Source organism: Syzygium oleosum, unplaced genomic scaffold (assembly GCF_021117445.2).
Source record: "Syzygium oleosum isolate NSW1041296 unplaced genomic scaffold, Sole_v2.1 Sole_v2.05, whole genome shotgun sequence".
Classification (NCBI taxonomy): domain Eukaryota; kingdom Viridiplantae; phylum Streptophyta; class Magnoliopsida; order Myrtales; family Myrtaceae; genus Syzygium; species Syzygium oleosum.
Window position 1 is genome coordinate 11,802,802 of NW_026607489.1, and position 15,110 is coordinate 11,817,911.

At 38.5% G+C, this 15,110-nt stretch overlaps 1 protein-coding gene across 1 annotated transcript; it reads left to right on the forward strand.

The window, feature by feature from the left end:
• Positions 1 to 3,255: 3,255 nt before the first annotated feature.
• LOC115678282 (probable 2-oxoglutarate-dependent dioxygenase AOP1) lies at positions 3,256 to 5,104 on the forward strand. The gene is made up of 3 exons (XM_030601628.2): positions 3,256 to 3,707; positions 4,169 to 4,490; positions 4,592 to 5,104. Exons 1-3 carry the CDS (start codon positions 3,346 to 3,348, stop codon positions 4,847 to 4,849), a joined length of 942 nt encoding a protein of 313 aa, XP_030457488.1. The 5' UTR covers positions 3,256 to 3,345; the 3' UTR covers positions 4,850 to 5,104.
• The last annotated feature ends 10,006 nt before the right edge of the window (positions 5,105 to 15,110 follow it).

Sequence of the window (15,110 nt, forward strand, 5' to 3'; positions counted from 1 at the left end):
GAGAAAAAAACGCCTCCAAGAGAGAATACGAAGAGAATCGTTCTCTGTTCAGAGATCTTTGAGAGAGTCTCGAAGATCAAAGGCAATCAGGAAAAAGAAGTCCAAGATCTTTAGCTAGCATTTGGATCGTTGGAGACTTCCGTTCGTGTGTGTGGATACCGGTAGAGGCGCAACACTTGGGGCGCTAATTCAGACACAATCGATTGTCAATTTACCTTCGATCTGCAAAAGGTACGTGTCGAACTTCTGTTTAGATTTCAATATACGCATGGATCCTATCTAGGATTTCGATTTATAGATTCCGCTGCGTTTTTAGCAACAGTGGAACCCTGCACATGTGACTAGTGGATACTAACGACAAATACATGTTACTCACAAACATTGACAACTGACGATTCCAATAACTTTACAAGTGGTTGCTCGCCGTGATAAATGGTAATGGTATTAACGGGTGGTCGAACCACCTTAACGAGCCAATAGTTGTTAGAGTTTTTTTTTTTATAGTGGTTTCGCCAATGATCGCTGGTGAACTTAAAGTGGAGGTCTTGTTGGGAAATCATATGTCGAGAGTCGATGACTTGAAATGCTTACCCAAGTAACACGTTTCTTCAAAAGCACGTCTGAATACAGACATTAACCCGTCTGGTGCCCGGATGACACGTGACGTGTATTCATAAGTTAGCCAAATCCATTATTATCAAGGTTAGTCTCTGGGCATGTGCAGGCTTAAGACACAATTCAAGCTATTACCGTGTACATGAATACGTATTAAGTAATGTTTCAACTAAGGGTGTAAAATTATTTCATAACATTTATAAACAAATGATGGAACTAATCTATATAATATGAAAACATATTGCAAATGGGATAATTATAGAGCTTTGATGCCATTTCTTGCCATTTCGCTTAATTTTCCTCCCTCCCTCTCCTCTCTCTCCATTGTTTTACTCTTTAATTGTTCTTCATTTGTATTCTGGAATTATTTTATAATTTAACATAATTCAAAGTTTTTATTTTGTTAGTTAGTATACAAAAGTTTCTGTCGCTTTATATGTATTTTAGAGATAGTGTATATTTGTGAAATATAATAGCATAATATGTTTTGGAAACCTTTGTAGTTGTAATAATGAATTGCTTTGAACTTTGGTAATTTAATTATGTGTACCTTTTATGATTGTGATATATAAAATAAATGTTGTACTTAGGTTAAAATTTTTCATGCACTATTTTGATAATATTTTATGACAATTCACACAATGCGCATGTAAACGTCTGGCAATATAGTAAATCGGCACTTTATACGTTCTTTCGTAAATATCATTTGGGACATTTTTTCAGCAAAATATTTACTTACAGTTTATCACCTTATTCTGTTGATGTATCAAGCATCACTAATCAAGCAATCATCTTAGCCATTCGGACGGCCAAAACAAAGGTAGGGCTGTCAAAAAAGACTGCACTGAGCTTATGCGAAAGTTCCCTTTCCTCCTTATGCAGGAGTAAACTATGACAAATGAAACAGATAAACACTCATTGCAAGCATAATCATCGTTCGTCTAGAGATTTTCGTACCATTTTCTAACTTTAACTTATGAGTCAACTTTGCTAACTCTTATTATTATTGATTTCGTCAAGAGATAAAACACCATAATATTCACATCTAGGGTAAGTTTCCCAGTTAAGGTGATCAATTATGCTACGCAAAGATGGTCTTGGAATTAGACCTAAGTACGGACTTTTTGTTCCTATAAGAGACGTCCAGGTTTGACCCCACGAGGTCAAGCCATCGGAGCTGCTTACTGACGGGAAGTTCCCCCACCATCGAGACCGATGAGCTGCGTAATTATTTTCTCTTCTAGAGTACTTGCGTTTTGTACCTGTCTCGCTTTTTGGCCCACCTGGGATTCACATGAACTCAAAATATATAGATCATCTAAAAACTTATGTTTTCTAAGAAAACTTTTCTTGTACGTCCTCGCATTTTTTTCCATATGTAATTGATTGATTCGGCAAATGAGTCCAAGCTGTAAATGTGGAGTATTACTTATATCATGCCAACTTTTGAATGAAGTGGTTTCGTTTACCGTTACTAATATTTGTATCATGTATTCAAAATTTTTTGGTCAGACTTCTTGTCATAATAGATGTACGCAGTTAAGCCGCCTTGCCTAGGTGTGTCTTCTAAAGCTTCATCCATAGGGTCATGGGCTTGACCTCCGAGATTACTGTGAGTGAAAGACGAGAATTAGACGCGAGATCATATTTGGTGACGTGACCTCCTTTATATGTTTCATGTGGATCTCATTAGATCTAACGCTCTAGATACAGTTTAGTACAGGGAAAATTACCAAAAAAGTCCTACACCTATTGTAATTGTGCCAATTTAATCCCAACCCTTTTTTTTGTCAATTTAGTCCTAAATCTTTTGCAATTGTGTCAATTCAGTCCATCCGGCCACTTTTGGCCAACCGGTGCTGACATGGCAATTTTTAAATATTTTTTAATGTTTTTTTATTTTTTTATCTCTTTCTTTCTTTTTTTTCCTATCTTCTTCCCCGGTTGCCGGTCCGGGGACTGGCCAGAGGCTGAGGCCGGCGAGTCCACCTCGCCGGCCATGGGCGAGACTGGCCCTCGCCGGAATTGGCGAGGGCGAGGTCTCGCTCGACCTCTCCCAGCGACGGTGAGGGTGGATCTGGCGAGACCTCGCCGTCCGTGGGCAAGGCTCGCCCTTGCCAGTGCCGGCGAGGGCCAGCCTTGTCCAACTTGTTGGCCTCAACCTCTGGTCGGTCGTCGGTCGTCGGTCGTCGGTCTGATGACCAGGGAAGAAGATAGGAAAAAGAAAAAGAAAGAGAGAAAAAAAGTAAAAAAACTTTAAAAAAATTCGAAAATATATTTAAAAAATTTAAAAAAATTTCCACGTCAGCATCGGTCGGCGTCCACATCAGCGCCGGCCGGCCAAAAATGGCCGTATGGACTGAATTGGCACAATTACAAATGGTTTAGGACTGAATTGATACAATTGCAATAAATTTATGACTTTTTTGGTAATTTTCCCATTTAGTACATATACAGAATTCACTAGACGGTTTCTCCACTAGACATCGTCCTCTAACGTGGACAGCTTTTTTATTTTTATTTTTTTGTGTCTTTTTCTTCGCCCCTCTGGCCCTTAGTTTGGACCAAAAGAACATTAAAAAATTCTCTCAGTTGCCTATAAAAAGCACAAGCGCGCTCTAGCAATTCATCAAGCAAAGAGCACCCGATCAAGAGACCAGCTTAAAAACACTCTTGCTCTTGGTGTGTGCTCTGAGCGATATAGAGCTAAGAGAGATCGTAGGAACAAAAATGGCGTCCCAGATCCCAGTGATCGTGTTCTCCGAAGAGTGCATGAAACCGGGGACAAGTTCGTGGGAAAAAGCTTGCAAAGTGATCGTGCAGGCTCTTGAGGATCATGGGTGCTTCATCGTTGATCACCCCAATCTCCCTCTTGGCCTTCATGACTCCGTCTTTAGCGTCACCGAGGATCTCTTCGACCTCCCCCATGAAAACAAGATCAAGAACACCAACCTCAAGCCATCCCATGGCTATATCCCCAAAGTCCCCGGCACTCCTCTCCTCGAGGGCATGAACATCGATGGCGCTGAGAAGCTTGAAGTGTGCGAAAAGTTCACCTCTCTCATGTGGCCCTCTGGGAATGATCACTTCCGGTACTAATCTTTTTCCTTTTTTGTATAAACTAGCTCTATATGCTGGCATTGATTTACAATATTTGTGTGTCAGACTCTCGTAATAGAGGTTCCGAGTGCTCGTTTGCCATCCGCAACACTACTCTTAATCAACATCACTCTTTTGTTATATGGGATAAATTGTAATGATTGTTCATGTTTTCTATATAAACAAGCTATTATCGAACCGTGTTATTTAGTTTATATGCCAACTTTTATATGCCTTGGTAGTAAACCTAACAAAAGTTCTTGCTTTATTAAATGATCTCGCAAGACAAACATGTTTGTTTTACAAAATATGACCAGAGTTGGACTTCCCAATAAGCTTTTAGCATCTCAACTTTAAGTTTTAGGATATCGAGAAAAAATAAACAAAAATAAAAGTTGGTGCACTAAGTTTGACTTCACTAATTTAACTTATCTTTTTTTTTGTTTGGCTGCAGCAAAACTGTTCATGACTATGGCAAGTTCATAGCTGAGATAGAGAAAGTAGTGTTCAAGATGGTCTGCGAGAGCTACGGTGTCGAGAAATGCTATTACCCTTATATCGAATCCTGCACGTACCTCCTACGATTCTTGAAGTACAAGAAGCCGGCAGACCTTGACGCCAGCGTGAACCCGATCGCTCATACCGACAAGAGCTTCTTATCCTACTTGCACCAGAACAACATTAGGGGCTTGGAAGTGAGGACGAAAGACGGTGAGTGGTTCACTTTCGAGCCCTCCGCTTCGACTTTCATGGTCATGGCCGGTGATGCATGTGTGGTGAGTCACTCATTTATTTGCTCGTGAAAATTCTTCTTAGCACTAGTTCGCGCAAGCTCATTAAGATTATTTCTAAATTTGTGTGGTTCATTCTTGATCAGGCATGGAGCAATGGAAGGATCAAGGCTTGTTACCACCGAGTGGCGGTTAGAGAAGAGAGTCAAGTGAGATACTCTCTCGGGACATTCTCGTACGTCTCAGGGATGATCGAGACCCCCGAGGAGTTCATCGATGAAGCACACCCTCGGCAATACAAGCCCTTCAATCACATCGATTTCCTCTGCTACTATGACTCTAGTGACAACCGCATCAAGGCCGAGAGCCTCATCAAGACCTACTGCGGAGTTCGGGCCAATTAGCGCTCATGATTAATTTAGAAGGAATAGAGCATACGCCTCTTAGTGTGAAATAAGATGAGACTGACGAGACTGCAGTCTCTCGGTCTTCTTTGTTCTGTTTTGTGAAATAAAGAGGCATAAAAAAGTCAAAGGTGATTGATGTAGAGGTTTTTTAAGGCAAGGTTCTTGCACCAAATCGGGTCCAAATTTTCTTACGATGTAATCCACCCACGTTACGAAATTATTGGAGCTTCCATTGTTTCAGTTGAAATTGAACACGGAAGCGCTAACCAGATCTTTCAATTAAATCAATGTGAGAGAAACAAAAAAAGAAACGAGTAACATATCAAAGATTTACGTGTTTCGTATTTCGATCTAAATGTCGGTACCTACATTCATGGAGAAAGCCAACAGCAAATAATCCACTAATAATCGGAAATTCAATCGCTCACTCACATGCTCGAGTATTTCTCACACCTAGATTAAACACAAATACAAAGTGTTTACAAATATACAATTTAATTAGATATAAAATTCACAGCACCAATCACTATCTCCAAAACACGCATGCACGGCCAAAGAAAGGAGAACTCCATACGTCTTCTTCCCTTTCGTTCTCTGTTCGTGCGGCTACATCAAGAGCTCATTGTGTGGCTGCGTTCTTGGAGTCCACTGGTGGCTTCACGAGGAGAAGGGAATATAAGAGAAACCCTTGCTCCTGTCTCTTTTTGTGACAAACAATTACCTTTTTACCTCATAAAATAAATACATATATGCAAGCCTTTATTTTGTCTTGTGGTTTCCATCTTTCCTTTTATTCATCCAACGTGCAGTAAATTTGAATCTAACTCTTAAATTTCATTGTGCGATCAAACTTGAATATTTGTTCAATCGGATTAAATTCCGTAAACGGCTTAAACTCAAGAAATTATTTAACAGTTTCTTTTCAATAAGAGATTTGATTCTCTTGCTCCATCTAATGATATTATACATCTACAAGGACTTTTGAGTCATACATGTGATTTATATGCATAGGTTGATTCATATAGATTGAATCTTTGTCATGTGTTCACTGAAAAGTCTTTTGAGATTAATTCACTGCACCTGCCTTAGACTTTCTCGCCAAAGGAAGAATTCACACAACATGTTTCACCTGTGTATTTTTCATGACGAACATCATTGGCTTAGATATATGAGATGGTAATCACAATATAGTTCATGTATCAATCATGCTTATGCGTAAACCGCCAACTTTAACGTGCAATTTTATCCTCAAACTTTTGGTCTTGGCAATCAAATCTTAACTCAGCTGGTTTGTAATAAAGAAAAAGATATCCCAACACCATCTAGAAGATTGGATTACTTTTTTCTGGCCCGAATCTAGAAGGCTGGATTAAACAAATTGGTCGGCAGCATATGATCAATATTATATGTGCTCGTTCTAAACATGAACTATCGTAAGCAAGATAAAGTAAGAACCCTAACCGGATCACATGAGCCTTGCTCATTTCACAGCATCGAGGAACAATTTCGTCTAAATCGGCCTTCCCTTATTCACTCTTACTCAGGCCACGCTAGTTTTGGAAACTGAGACCACCAATCTGGAACAACCTTGTACATATGTTATTTTCATTTTTAGCGAGGAAGAATAGTCTGAATCTTTCTTATAGCAAAAGTGCCGGACTGTACACCATCGACCGTCGGCCATTAACTGATGCTAATTGACAAAAGAATTGATTAGTGGACAAGTCTCAACTGTCGGATGACAACAATGTACGGTATATTACTGTGCTAAAAAATTTCTCGATCCCATTAAGGCCGAGAGTCAAAACTAGGTGTAATTTTTTTCCTTTTGTAAATAAAGGTATACAGGGTCAGGGGACACTCATTTGAGAGACCGGTTACTTAAGGCATGCTTGTTGCATAATGATACCAGCTTTTCTTATAGTCAAACCGCCCCATAATGATACGTAATGAGAAATGACTGTGTATTTGCAAGGTCTTTTATCATGTATGCAAACTTATAGCCCAATCCATATTGATATCGATTCTCTCGAATGCTTTCCAGGCGAATTTTAATTAGATCAAAATGTATTTACCTTATCTAAGATGAATTCTCTCGTCAAATAAAAATAAAGCTCGCACGAAAAGTTCAATAGTGTATTTTCAGGTACAAAATTATCATCAGCTTCTTCATGTGAAACCATCATCGTATAGTCGTTGCATCGACTTTATCTATCCCACAATGAAATTTCAGCGGGGTCAATTGATCAATTCCCAATATGTTGAGGTCATTTATTACGACATTCGATTTTGTCCGAGACTTTAGTGTCGGAGATCTGTAACTTATTCTTCTTGGCTTATTTTGTCTTGACTATAAGCAAGCCACTTTTTGGAAAAGTGAGTCTAGTGGGAATCGAACGACCTTTCTTGGACCCAACTTATTCTCCAATTTGATCTTTCTAGAGCATTGCATTTCATCATTATGTGGGGATGGACGGAACTTGTGCCGAGACCTGGGGCCATAATTTTCTTTACTTGGTCAACATGGGGTGACGCCAAGTATGGAAAATTAGATGGAATTCTAATAAAAAAAGGTAAAGAATGCTTAGATCTTTAGGGCGGCGTGGTGCCGGAAAAACTTAGAAGTAATTATAGCATGTATTATCGGTGTAAGAAAAAGTTTATCAAATGATCTAGATTTGAGAGGATATGCAGCTATAATCCTCAAGTCAACGGTTTATATAAGTGCTTTATAAGGGCAATATATGTTTTATTTTTCTAAATTATAATGTCGAGAAAGTAAAAAATCACGAGTGTATTTTGTCAAAATTCGGGTACGTAGAAGGAAAATGAACACAGAAAAGAATGACTAAAAGGATTGTTATCCTTAGTGAAGACATCAGGGATTCGTTTTATTAGTTAGAACTCTCTTCGATTTTATTGATGTTATAAATGGGTGAGAGCCGACCGCATGACCAGTACGAAGCTGGTTTTCTAGAGGAGTGGTCGGGTGCCCGGAGGGCTTGCCGGCAATCCGGCCACATGTTGGCCGGGGGCCCGGCCATTGGATGGAAGTTTTGGCTATCGGCCCTTGTGGGCGGGCAGACTTGGGCTTTCGGCCCCGAAATCCCGTTCCTTTGTCTTCTCGCTCCACGGACACCTCCTAAGTTGTTTCGAACCTATCTCATTTCCCGAACTTAGAACTTTCATTCGAATTATTGATCAAAACTCGAGACATAATCAACGATAACTCGTTGGCTCAAATTTTGCCATGAAAAGTTCAACCGACTATGTGGACAGATTTAGACTTCGGCTAACTCGACTAGATCTTCTCAAGTAAAGGTTTGGGTTTCTGCTGTACGCGTCCCAACAATGATATATTTAGATAGATTGCGACAGCTCAAGTCATTTTCTGATTTAACTTGTTAGAATGGCTTTCATGATTTCGCCCAGAAAGATGTACGATTGTCCTAATTTTGCGGGTCAAAGAAATTTCAGCTGATAAAATCGTGCCATGCTGAGACGTTTGATTAGCCAGAGAATTGGTAGCCAAAGGTCATAGAAACGACTCTTTAACTCTTTCGTCAATACCATCGGGTTGCTTATTTGACTAAAACCTCCCTCGATAATGAAACAAACTAAATTACGTATTTTTCCATCTACCGTGATATCAATAATTCTTCCCTAATCGTCTTGCTTTCCATGTTTTTCTCGAAGGATGATGAATTTTTTATTTATGTAACGCGCTCACAACGTGACGTATTGACCGGATATTATAGGGATTAATGTGTAGACTTACTAGAGCACCAATAGAGCTTTTTATCGGTATTTTACATATCCTTTCTTTTTCTTTTTATTTCTTGCTGCTCTTTTAAGTCTTAATTTAACATTTATTTAATATAGAAGACCTGAGATTTTCAAAACATCTGCATATTGACTTCCGAGAAAAATTGTCCAAAAAATCTTAATTTTATTGTACAGTAGACTTCCAAGGAAAATTGTCCAAAGAGTCTTAATTCTATTGTACGGCGGTCAATTCAATAATAAATCTTTCAAGTGTGCAATTTAGTCATAGCCTACAATTTATTTCTAAATATTTTGATGATTTGCTAATTTAATCCTAAACATTTTAACAATTTGCTAATTTAGTTATTCTGTCCAATTTTGGCTAGAAATCGCTGACGTGGCAGTCTAGTAAGAATCGGTCATTTTACATGGCACAACCGGTACTGACGTGGATAATTTTTTGCAATTTTTTTTAAATATTATGAATTCTTTTCTTTTTTCTTTTTTTCCCTCTGTCGAGTCAACCTAGGGGCGGGCATCCCTTGCCTAAGGTTGGCAACCTCCGCCGCCCGTCGACAAAGCCCAGCAATGGGCGGCAAAGGGAAAAAGGGAAAAAAGAAAAGAAAAGAAAAGATAAAAAGATAAAAATATAAAAATTGTCCACTTTATGCGCCATTCATGCCACGTAGGATGGCAGACGCCGATAAGACCGCCACGTTAGTGATTTTTGGCCAAAATTGGCGGGAATGAATAAATTGACAAATCGTCAAAAGGTTTAGAACTAAATTAGCAAATCATCAAAAAAATTTAGGACTAAATTGGCAAATTGTCAAAATATTTATGATTAAATTGGCATAATTGAAAGGTTTATGATTGAATGGTTACCGTACAATATATTTAGGACTTTTTGACAATTTTCCCTTGACTTGTATTCGAAGTTGGTATGGTATTTTTTATAAGTTGTAAAACAATTCTTTTTCGTAATTGAAATTTTGATTTTAAAGCAAAATAAAACAAGCTCTAACGCTAGACAAATGATATCGCAGTGTAATAACTCGTTGAAATTTAGGTTTTTCTCGTGGGTCTTGAATTCATTCTATATGTTGCTGGCTGGTTTGGTCTAATTAGTCCAGATGAAAATGTCTCACCTTTCTCCATCTTCCGAATTGGCCCACTGGGCTTTCCAAATCGATGAACTTTCGATCAAATACCTAAAACAATGTAACAATAGTACTATGAGTACGTTTCAAATCTTCAATCACATCATCTTTGATTTTTTGCAACAAATGTTGGGGAAAACCATTGTGAATGAAAGTTGTGAGAATTGCCCGCATGATTACTATCAAGGAGGATATAACTATTAGGAGCTCGCAGTAGAAATTCGATATCTTCTCCACAAGCTTTAATACCTTCATCCGGGGGATCATCAAGAGAGAGTTTAAATCTGAGTCCGTCAACCTTCATAGTTTAAGTCAATGAGGTATGAGCTAATTTAAATATATTAATTGGTTTACACTACATCAATTCTTTGATATGCGATTTCTCTAACACAATTCACTCGAGTATCTCAACAATAATAATACGTATTTATACTTCTTATCTTGTCAAGTAGAGTTATAAGAAGAAATTACAATGATCCCCCGCATATAAAGAACTAGCAATTCGAGTCTTTTTTCAGATCCGGATCAACATTTAGATCATATCTTTAAGGAAATCCCATTTCCTATAATTTCATGTCCCCATACTTCACCTAAAGAGGGACCAATTAGAGCAAGCCACCAGGATCATTTCGAACATAAAAAGGTGGCATGGAGCAGCTCTCAACTTTTCGACATGAGTTGACTATTTCATTCGATGGCAACGTCACGCATTGATATGAATTTGAAGTATAATAAACCCACATAAGAAAATAGTATTTAAAAAATAGTTTTATTAACTTCATACCCATACATCGAAACGGATTTATGGATCTTTTTATAGCTGACACAAGCGACTAATTTCTTAAATAATGAGTCTCGTCGTCACACGCGGATGTAACTACATAAACTAATGGTAATGCCGGTGTCACAATGCGATAATTATTGATTTTTTTGGTCAACGGAGTTAAGAAGTTCATGCCCATTTCGAAATTATATATATGCAAGTCTTATCCATATAACTATAGGCGGGAAAATGGGTCAATGGACCCATTTTTCTACTTACATTTGCTGTGCTGGCTTGTAACATGGGTCATTTCAATCTGTGAACGTGTTCAAATGAGTTGTAAGAAATAAAGATCAACTAAAAATGGGTCTAAATGGATTTGGATTGATGACATGATTTCGGTTTCGACTTTGCAGAATTTGAACAAATTGAAATCATCGTGCGTGTGATTTCTGCGATACTAAGTGTTTGGTTGAAGCAGTGATCGACGGAGCTTGTTTCATTTGTACCTGTGTGTGCGAGTCACATTTATGAATCTTGGATTCACATTCAACCCACCCAATTTTGATCTAATCGACTTGTTGATAATTTGCTTACAACTTACTACTGACATGACACATGTCTTTGCTTCACCAACACAACCAAGTAATTGCTTAAATGGTTCGTCACCTCCATCACATGACGAGATGCAACTATCACAAGACAACGATCACAACCGGAGTCCATTTGCTTACAACTTACAACTGACAAAACACATGTCTTTGCCTCATCAACACAACCAAGTAATTGCTTAAATGGTTCGCCACCTCCATCACATGACGAGATGCAACTATCACAAGATAATGATCACTACCGGAGTCCATTATAGGAATGCATGCTTATGACAGACATGATTTGTCGATGTCTTTCAACGACATAGTTTCTTTTAGTTCTACGGCTTTATCATGTAATCTATAAGGAGTTATTTTGGATTCACTTTTAGTTTTGTTTTCAGAGATATGTTCGACGGTTTCTGATCAATTATATTTCAAGTTTGAATTGTTTACGGAACTTAATCTAATCGGATAAATATCCAAGTTTTAACAGTACAAAGAACAATGGGAAGTCCTCATCCACTAAAGATAAAAAGGGGGCACACTTATTGTATAATATCGTTTCTTTTTACTTTTGAGGGCAAAATGAACTCAGAATAGAAAGAAACAGGTTACGTTTTCTGTTTCTTTAACCTACCCTACAGTAGCCGTACATGATAGAGAAAGGAGATATGTTAGGTTTTTTTCCCTAAGTTCTTGACATGACCACAAAGTGAAGTAGCCGTGAGTGAGTGTTTCTTCAGCAAAGTTGTAGTCGCAAGAGTGGGTGAAGCCGCGCGCACAATGAATAGATTTCTTGACTAGCAAGGCTATTCGAAAAATTAAATGAATAATTTTATTTATTTTAGAAAAATACCATCAAAAATCTCAAATTATGCCACTTATGATAAATTTACCTTAAATTTTTTTTTGTGACACGAAAAATCTCAAACTATGCTACTTGTAACATATTTACCCAACAATACATTTGTCCAAAGGCATTTTCGACTTTTTTCCTTTTTTGTTTCTTTCTTCTCTCTTCCCTTCGCCGGCAAGGGCGGCCCTCGCCGGCGACCATCGTCGGCGTCGAGTGAGGGTCGCCCTCGCCTGAGTCGGGTGAGGGCTGCCCTTACCCAACCCCAACGCCGGCGAGGGCCGCCGTGGCCGGCGAAGCGAGGGCGACCATCGTCGGTGTCGAGTGAGGGTCGCCCTCGCCTGAGTCGGGTGAGGGCTGCCCTCACCCGACCCCAATGCCGGCGAGGGCCGCCCTTGCCGGCTTCTCTTCGCCGGCCACGGCGGAGGGGAAGAGAAGGAAAAAAATAGAAAAAAGAAAAGATGAAAATGTCATTGGGTAAAAGTATTGTAAGGTAAATGTGTCATAAGTGACATAGTTTGAAATTTTTTGTGTCATAAAAAGAAGTTAAGGATAAATTTATCATTCGTGATATGGTTTGGGATTTTTTATAGTGTTTTTCCTGAAAAGAAACAGGTTAGGTTTTCTGTTTCTTTAACCGACCCTACAGTAGCCGTACATGATAGAGAAAGGAGACATGTTAGGTTTTTTTCCCTAAGCTCTTGACATGACCACAAAGTGAAGTAGCCACGTGTGGAGTGTGTTTCTTCAGCAAAGTTGTAGCCGCAAGAGTGGGGGAAGCCGCACGCATAATGAATAGATTTCTTGACTAGCAAGGCTATTCGAAAAGTTAGATGAATAATTTTATTTATTTTAGGAGACTGTAGCATGAGTTTTTGATTTATTTATTATTATATATTGATGATATATTGATAGTAGTTAAGAATATATTTAATACTGATATGTTGAAGAGGTAGTGAAATGCTGAATTATTGATGAAAGATTTAGGTGTTGCAAAAAAAATATTAGGTTTGAAGATTTTGCGTAATAAGGTTGCATGACTTTTTACGTCTATCTCCAAAGAAATATACTAAGAAGATCGTGGCATAATTTAATATGTTGTATGTGAGTACTACACCTTTAGTGTGCACTTTAAACTTTCTGATAAGCTATTATTGCAGATTGAAGAGAAGGAGGAGCATATGTCTCGTGTTCCTTATTTTAGTACAGTGGGTAGTATTATGTATGTTATGGAAAATACCGGGCCCGACATTTCACAAGTTGTGAACGTAGTTAGCCGTTACGTGAAACGTTTTGGTAGAACTCATTGGAAAGCTGTGAAGTGGATCTTTAGATATTTGAAGAGGACAACAAAGGTGGGTATGGTGTTTTGTAGGGACAATAATGGCAATGGGACCACTAGGCATGTGGATTCGGATCAAACCGGTGACTTAGATAAGTGCAAGTCTTTAGTAGAGTATGTGTTTAAACTTGCGAGTGGTGCAATTGTTGATATCTAAATTTTTGGCTAACCATTCATGATAAATTAGGGATTATTATTTAACCTCTAAATAAAAATGTTATAATTAAATTGCATAACATATAATTTAGGCTTAATAATCCATTAACCAAATCCCTAGGTAGCACCTTGAGATAAGGTCGCAACATCAGTTAGTTGGAAAGCGCCATCACAGGACAACGTTACCCTGTCTTCGACTGAGGCAGAGTACATGGCAATAACCTTTATAGTAAATGAGGCAATATGGCTAAGTGGTTTGCTCTCGGACTTTGGGTTGGATCAGAAAGGTGTTGATGATACACATTGTGATGACTAAGATGCTATATTTTTGGCATATAATATGATCTATCATGAGTGAACGAAGCATATCGATATCAGGTACTATTTTATCCGAGATATCTTAGCGAAGGGTCTAACTGTTGTGGAGAAGATTGCAATAGCTAAGAACCCGATAGACATTATGACAAAACCCGTTCTTTTGGCGAAATTCAAACTTTGTTTGAGCTCAATTGGCGTCTGTAAAGAGTGAGCGCCCGTCGGAAGCATTGGGAGAGCAGCATGAATAATGAGCTCCATCGCTTAACTTTAAACATTGAATCAAAGTAAAGAATTGTTAAATTATATCTCAAGTTGAAGTTGTTTATGAAAACTCAACCTGGTTTGATAAATATTCAAGTTTTAACCACACAGAGAAAAAGAAAAAGAAAAAATTCTTGGCCCTAAAGATAAAAAGAAGAGGTACACTTATTATATAGGGAAAATACCACTAAAAACTCCAAACTATGCCACTTGTGATAAATTTACCCTGAACTTTTTTTTGTGACACAAAAAACCTCAAACTATGCCACCTGTGACAAATTTACCCTAAATTTTTTTTTGTGACACGAAAAACCTCAAAATATGCCACTTGTGACATATTTACCCCACAATACTTTGGCTCATGGGCATTTTTGTCTTTTTCCTTTTTCTGTTTTTTTTTTCTTTTCTTCTCGGGCGAGGGCAGCCCTTGCCCTACGCCGGCGAGGGTCGCCCGACGCCGGCGAGGGTCGCCCTCGCCAGATCTGATGAGGGTAGCCTTCGTCCAACGCTGGATCTGGCGAGGATCGCCCTCGCCGGAGAAGAAAAGAAAAAAAAAGGAAAAAAAATAGAAAAAGAAAAAAGACGAAAATGCCCATGGGCCTAAGTATTGTAGGGTAAATGTGTCGCAAGTGGCATAGTTTAAGGTTTTTCGTGTCACAAAAAAAGTTCAGGGTAAATTTGTCACAGGTGGCATAGTTTGAGGTTTTTCGTGTCATAAAAAAAATTCAAGATAAATTTATCACAAATGACATAATTTGAGATTTTGGATGGTATTTTACCTATTATATAATATCTATCCGTTTTACTTGTGAGTACAAAAAGATGTTAGTAGAGAAAGCAACAAAAGGGTAGGTTGTCTGTTTCTTTACTCCCTAGAGTACAGTAGCGGTATGTAATAGTGAAAGTAGGTGTGATGGGTTTTAACCCTGGGTCTTCACATGACCACACGGCGGGGTGAATAGCCATAATAATTGGATTTCTTCAGTAAAGTTGAAGTCGCAAGAGTAGGTGAAGTCGCATGCACAGTGAAGGGAAATATTTTAGACT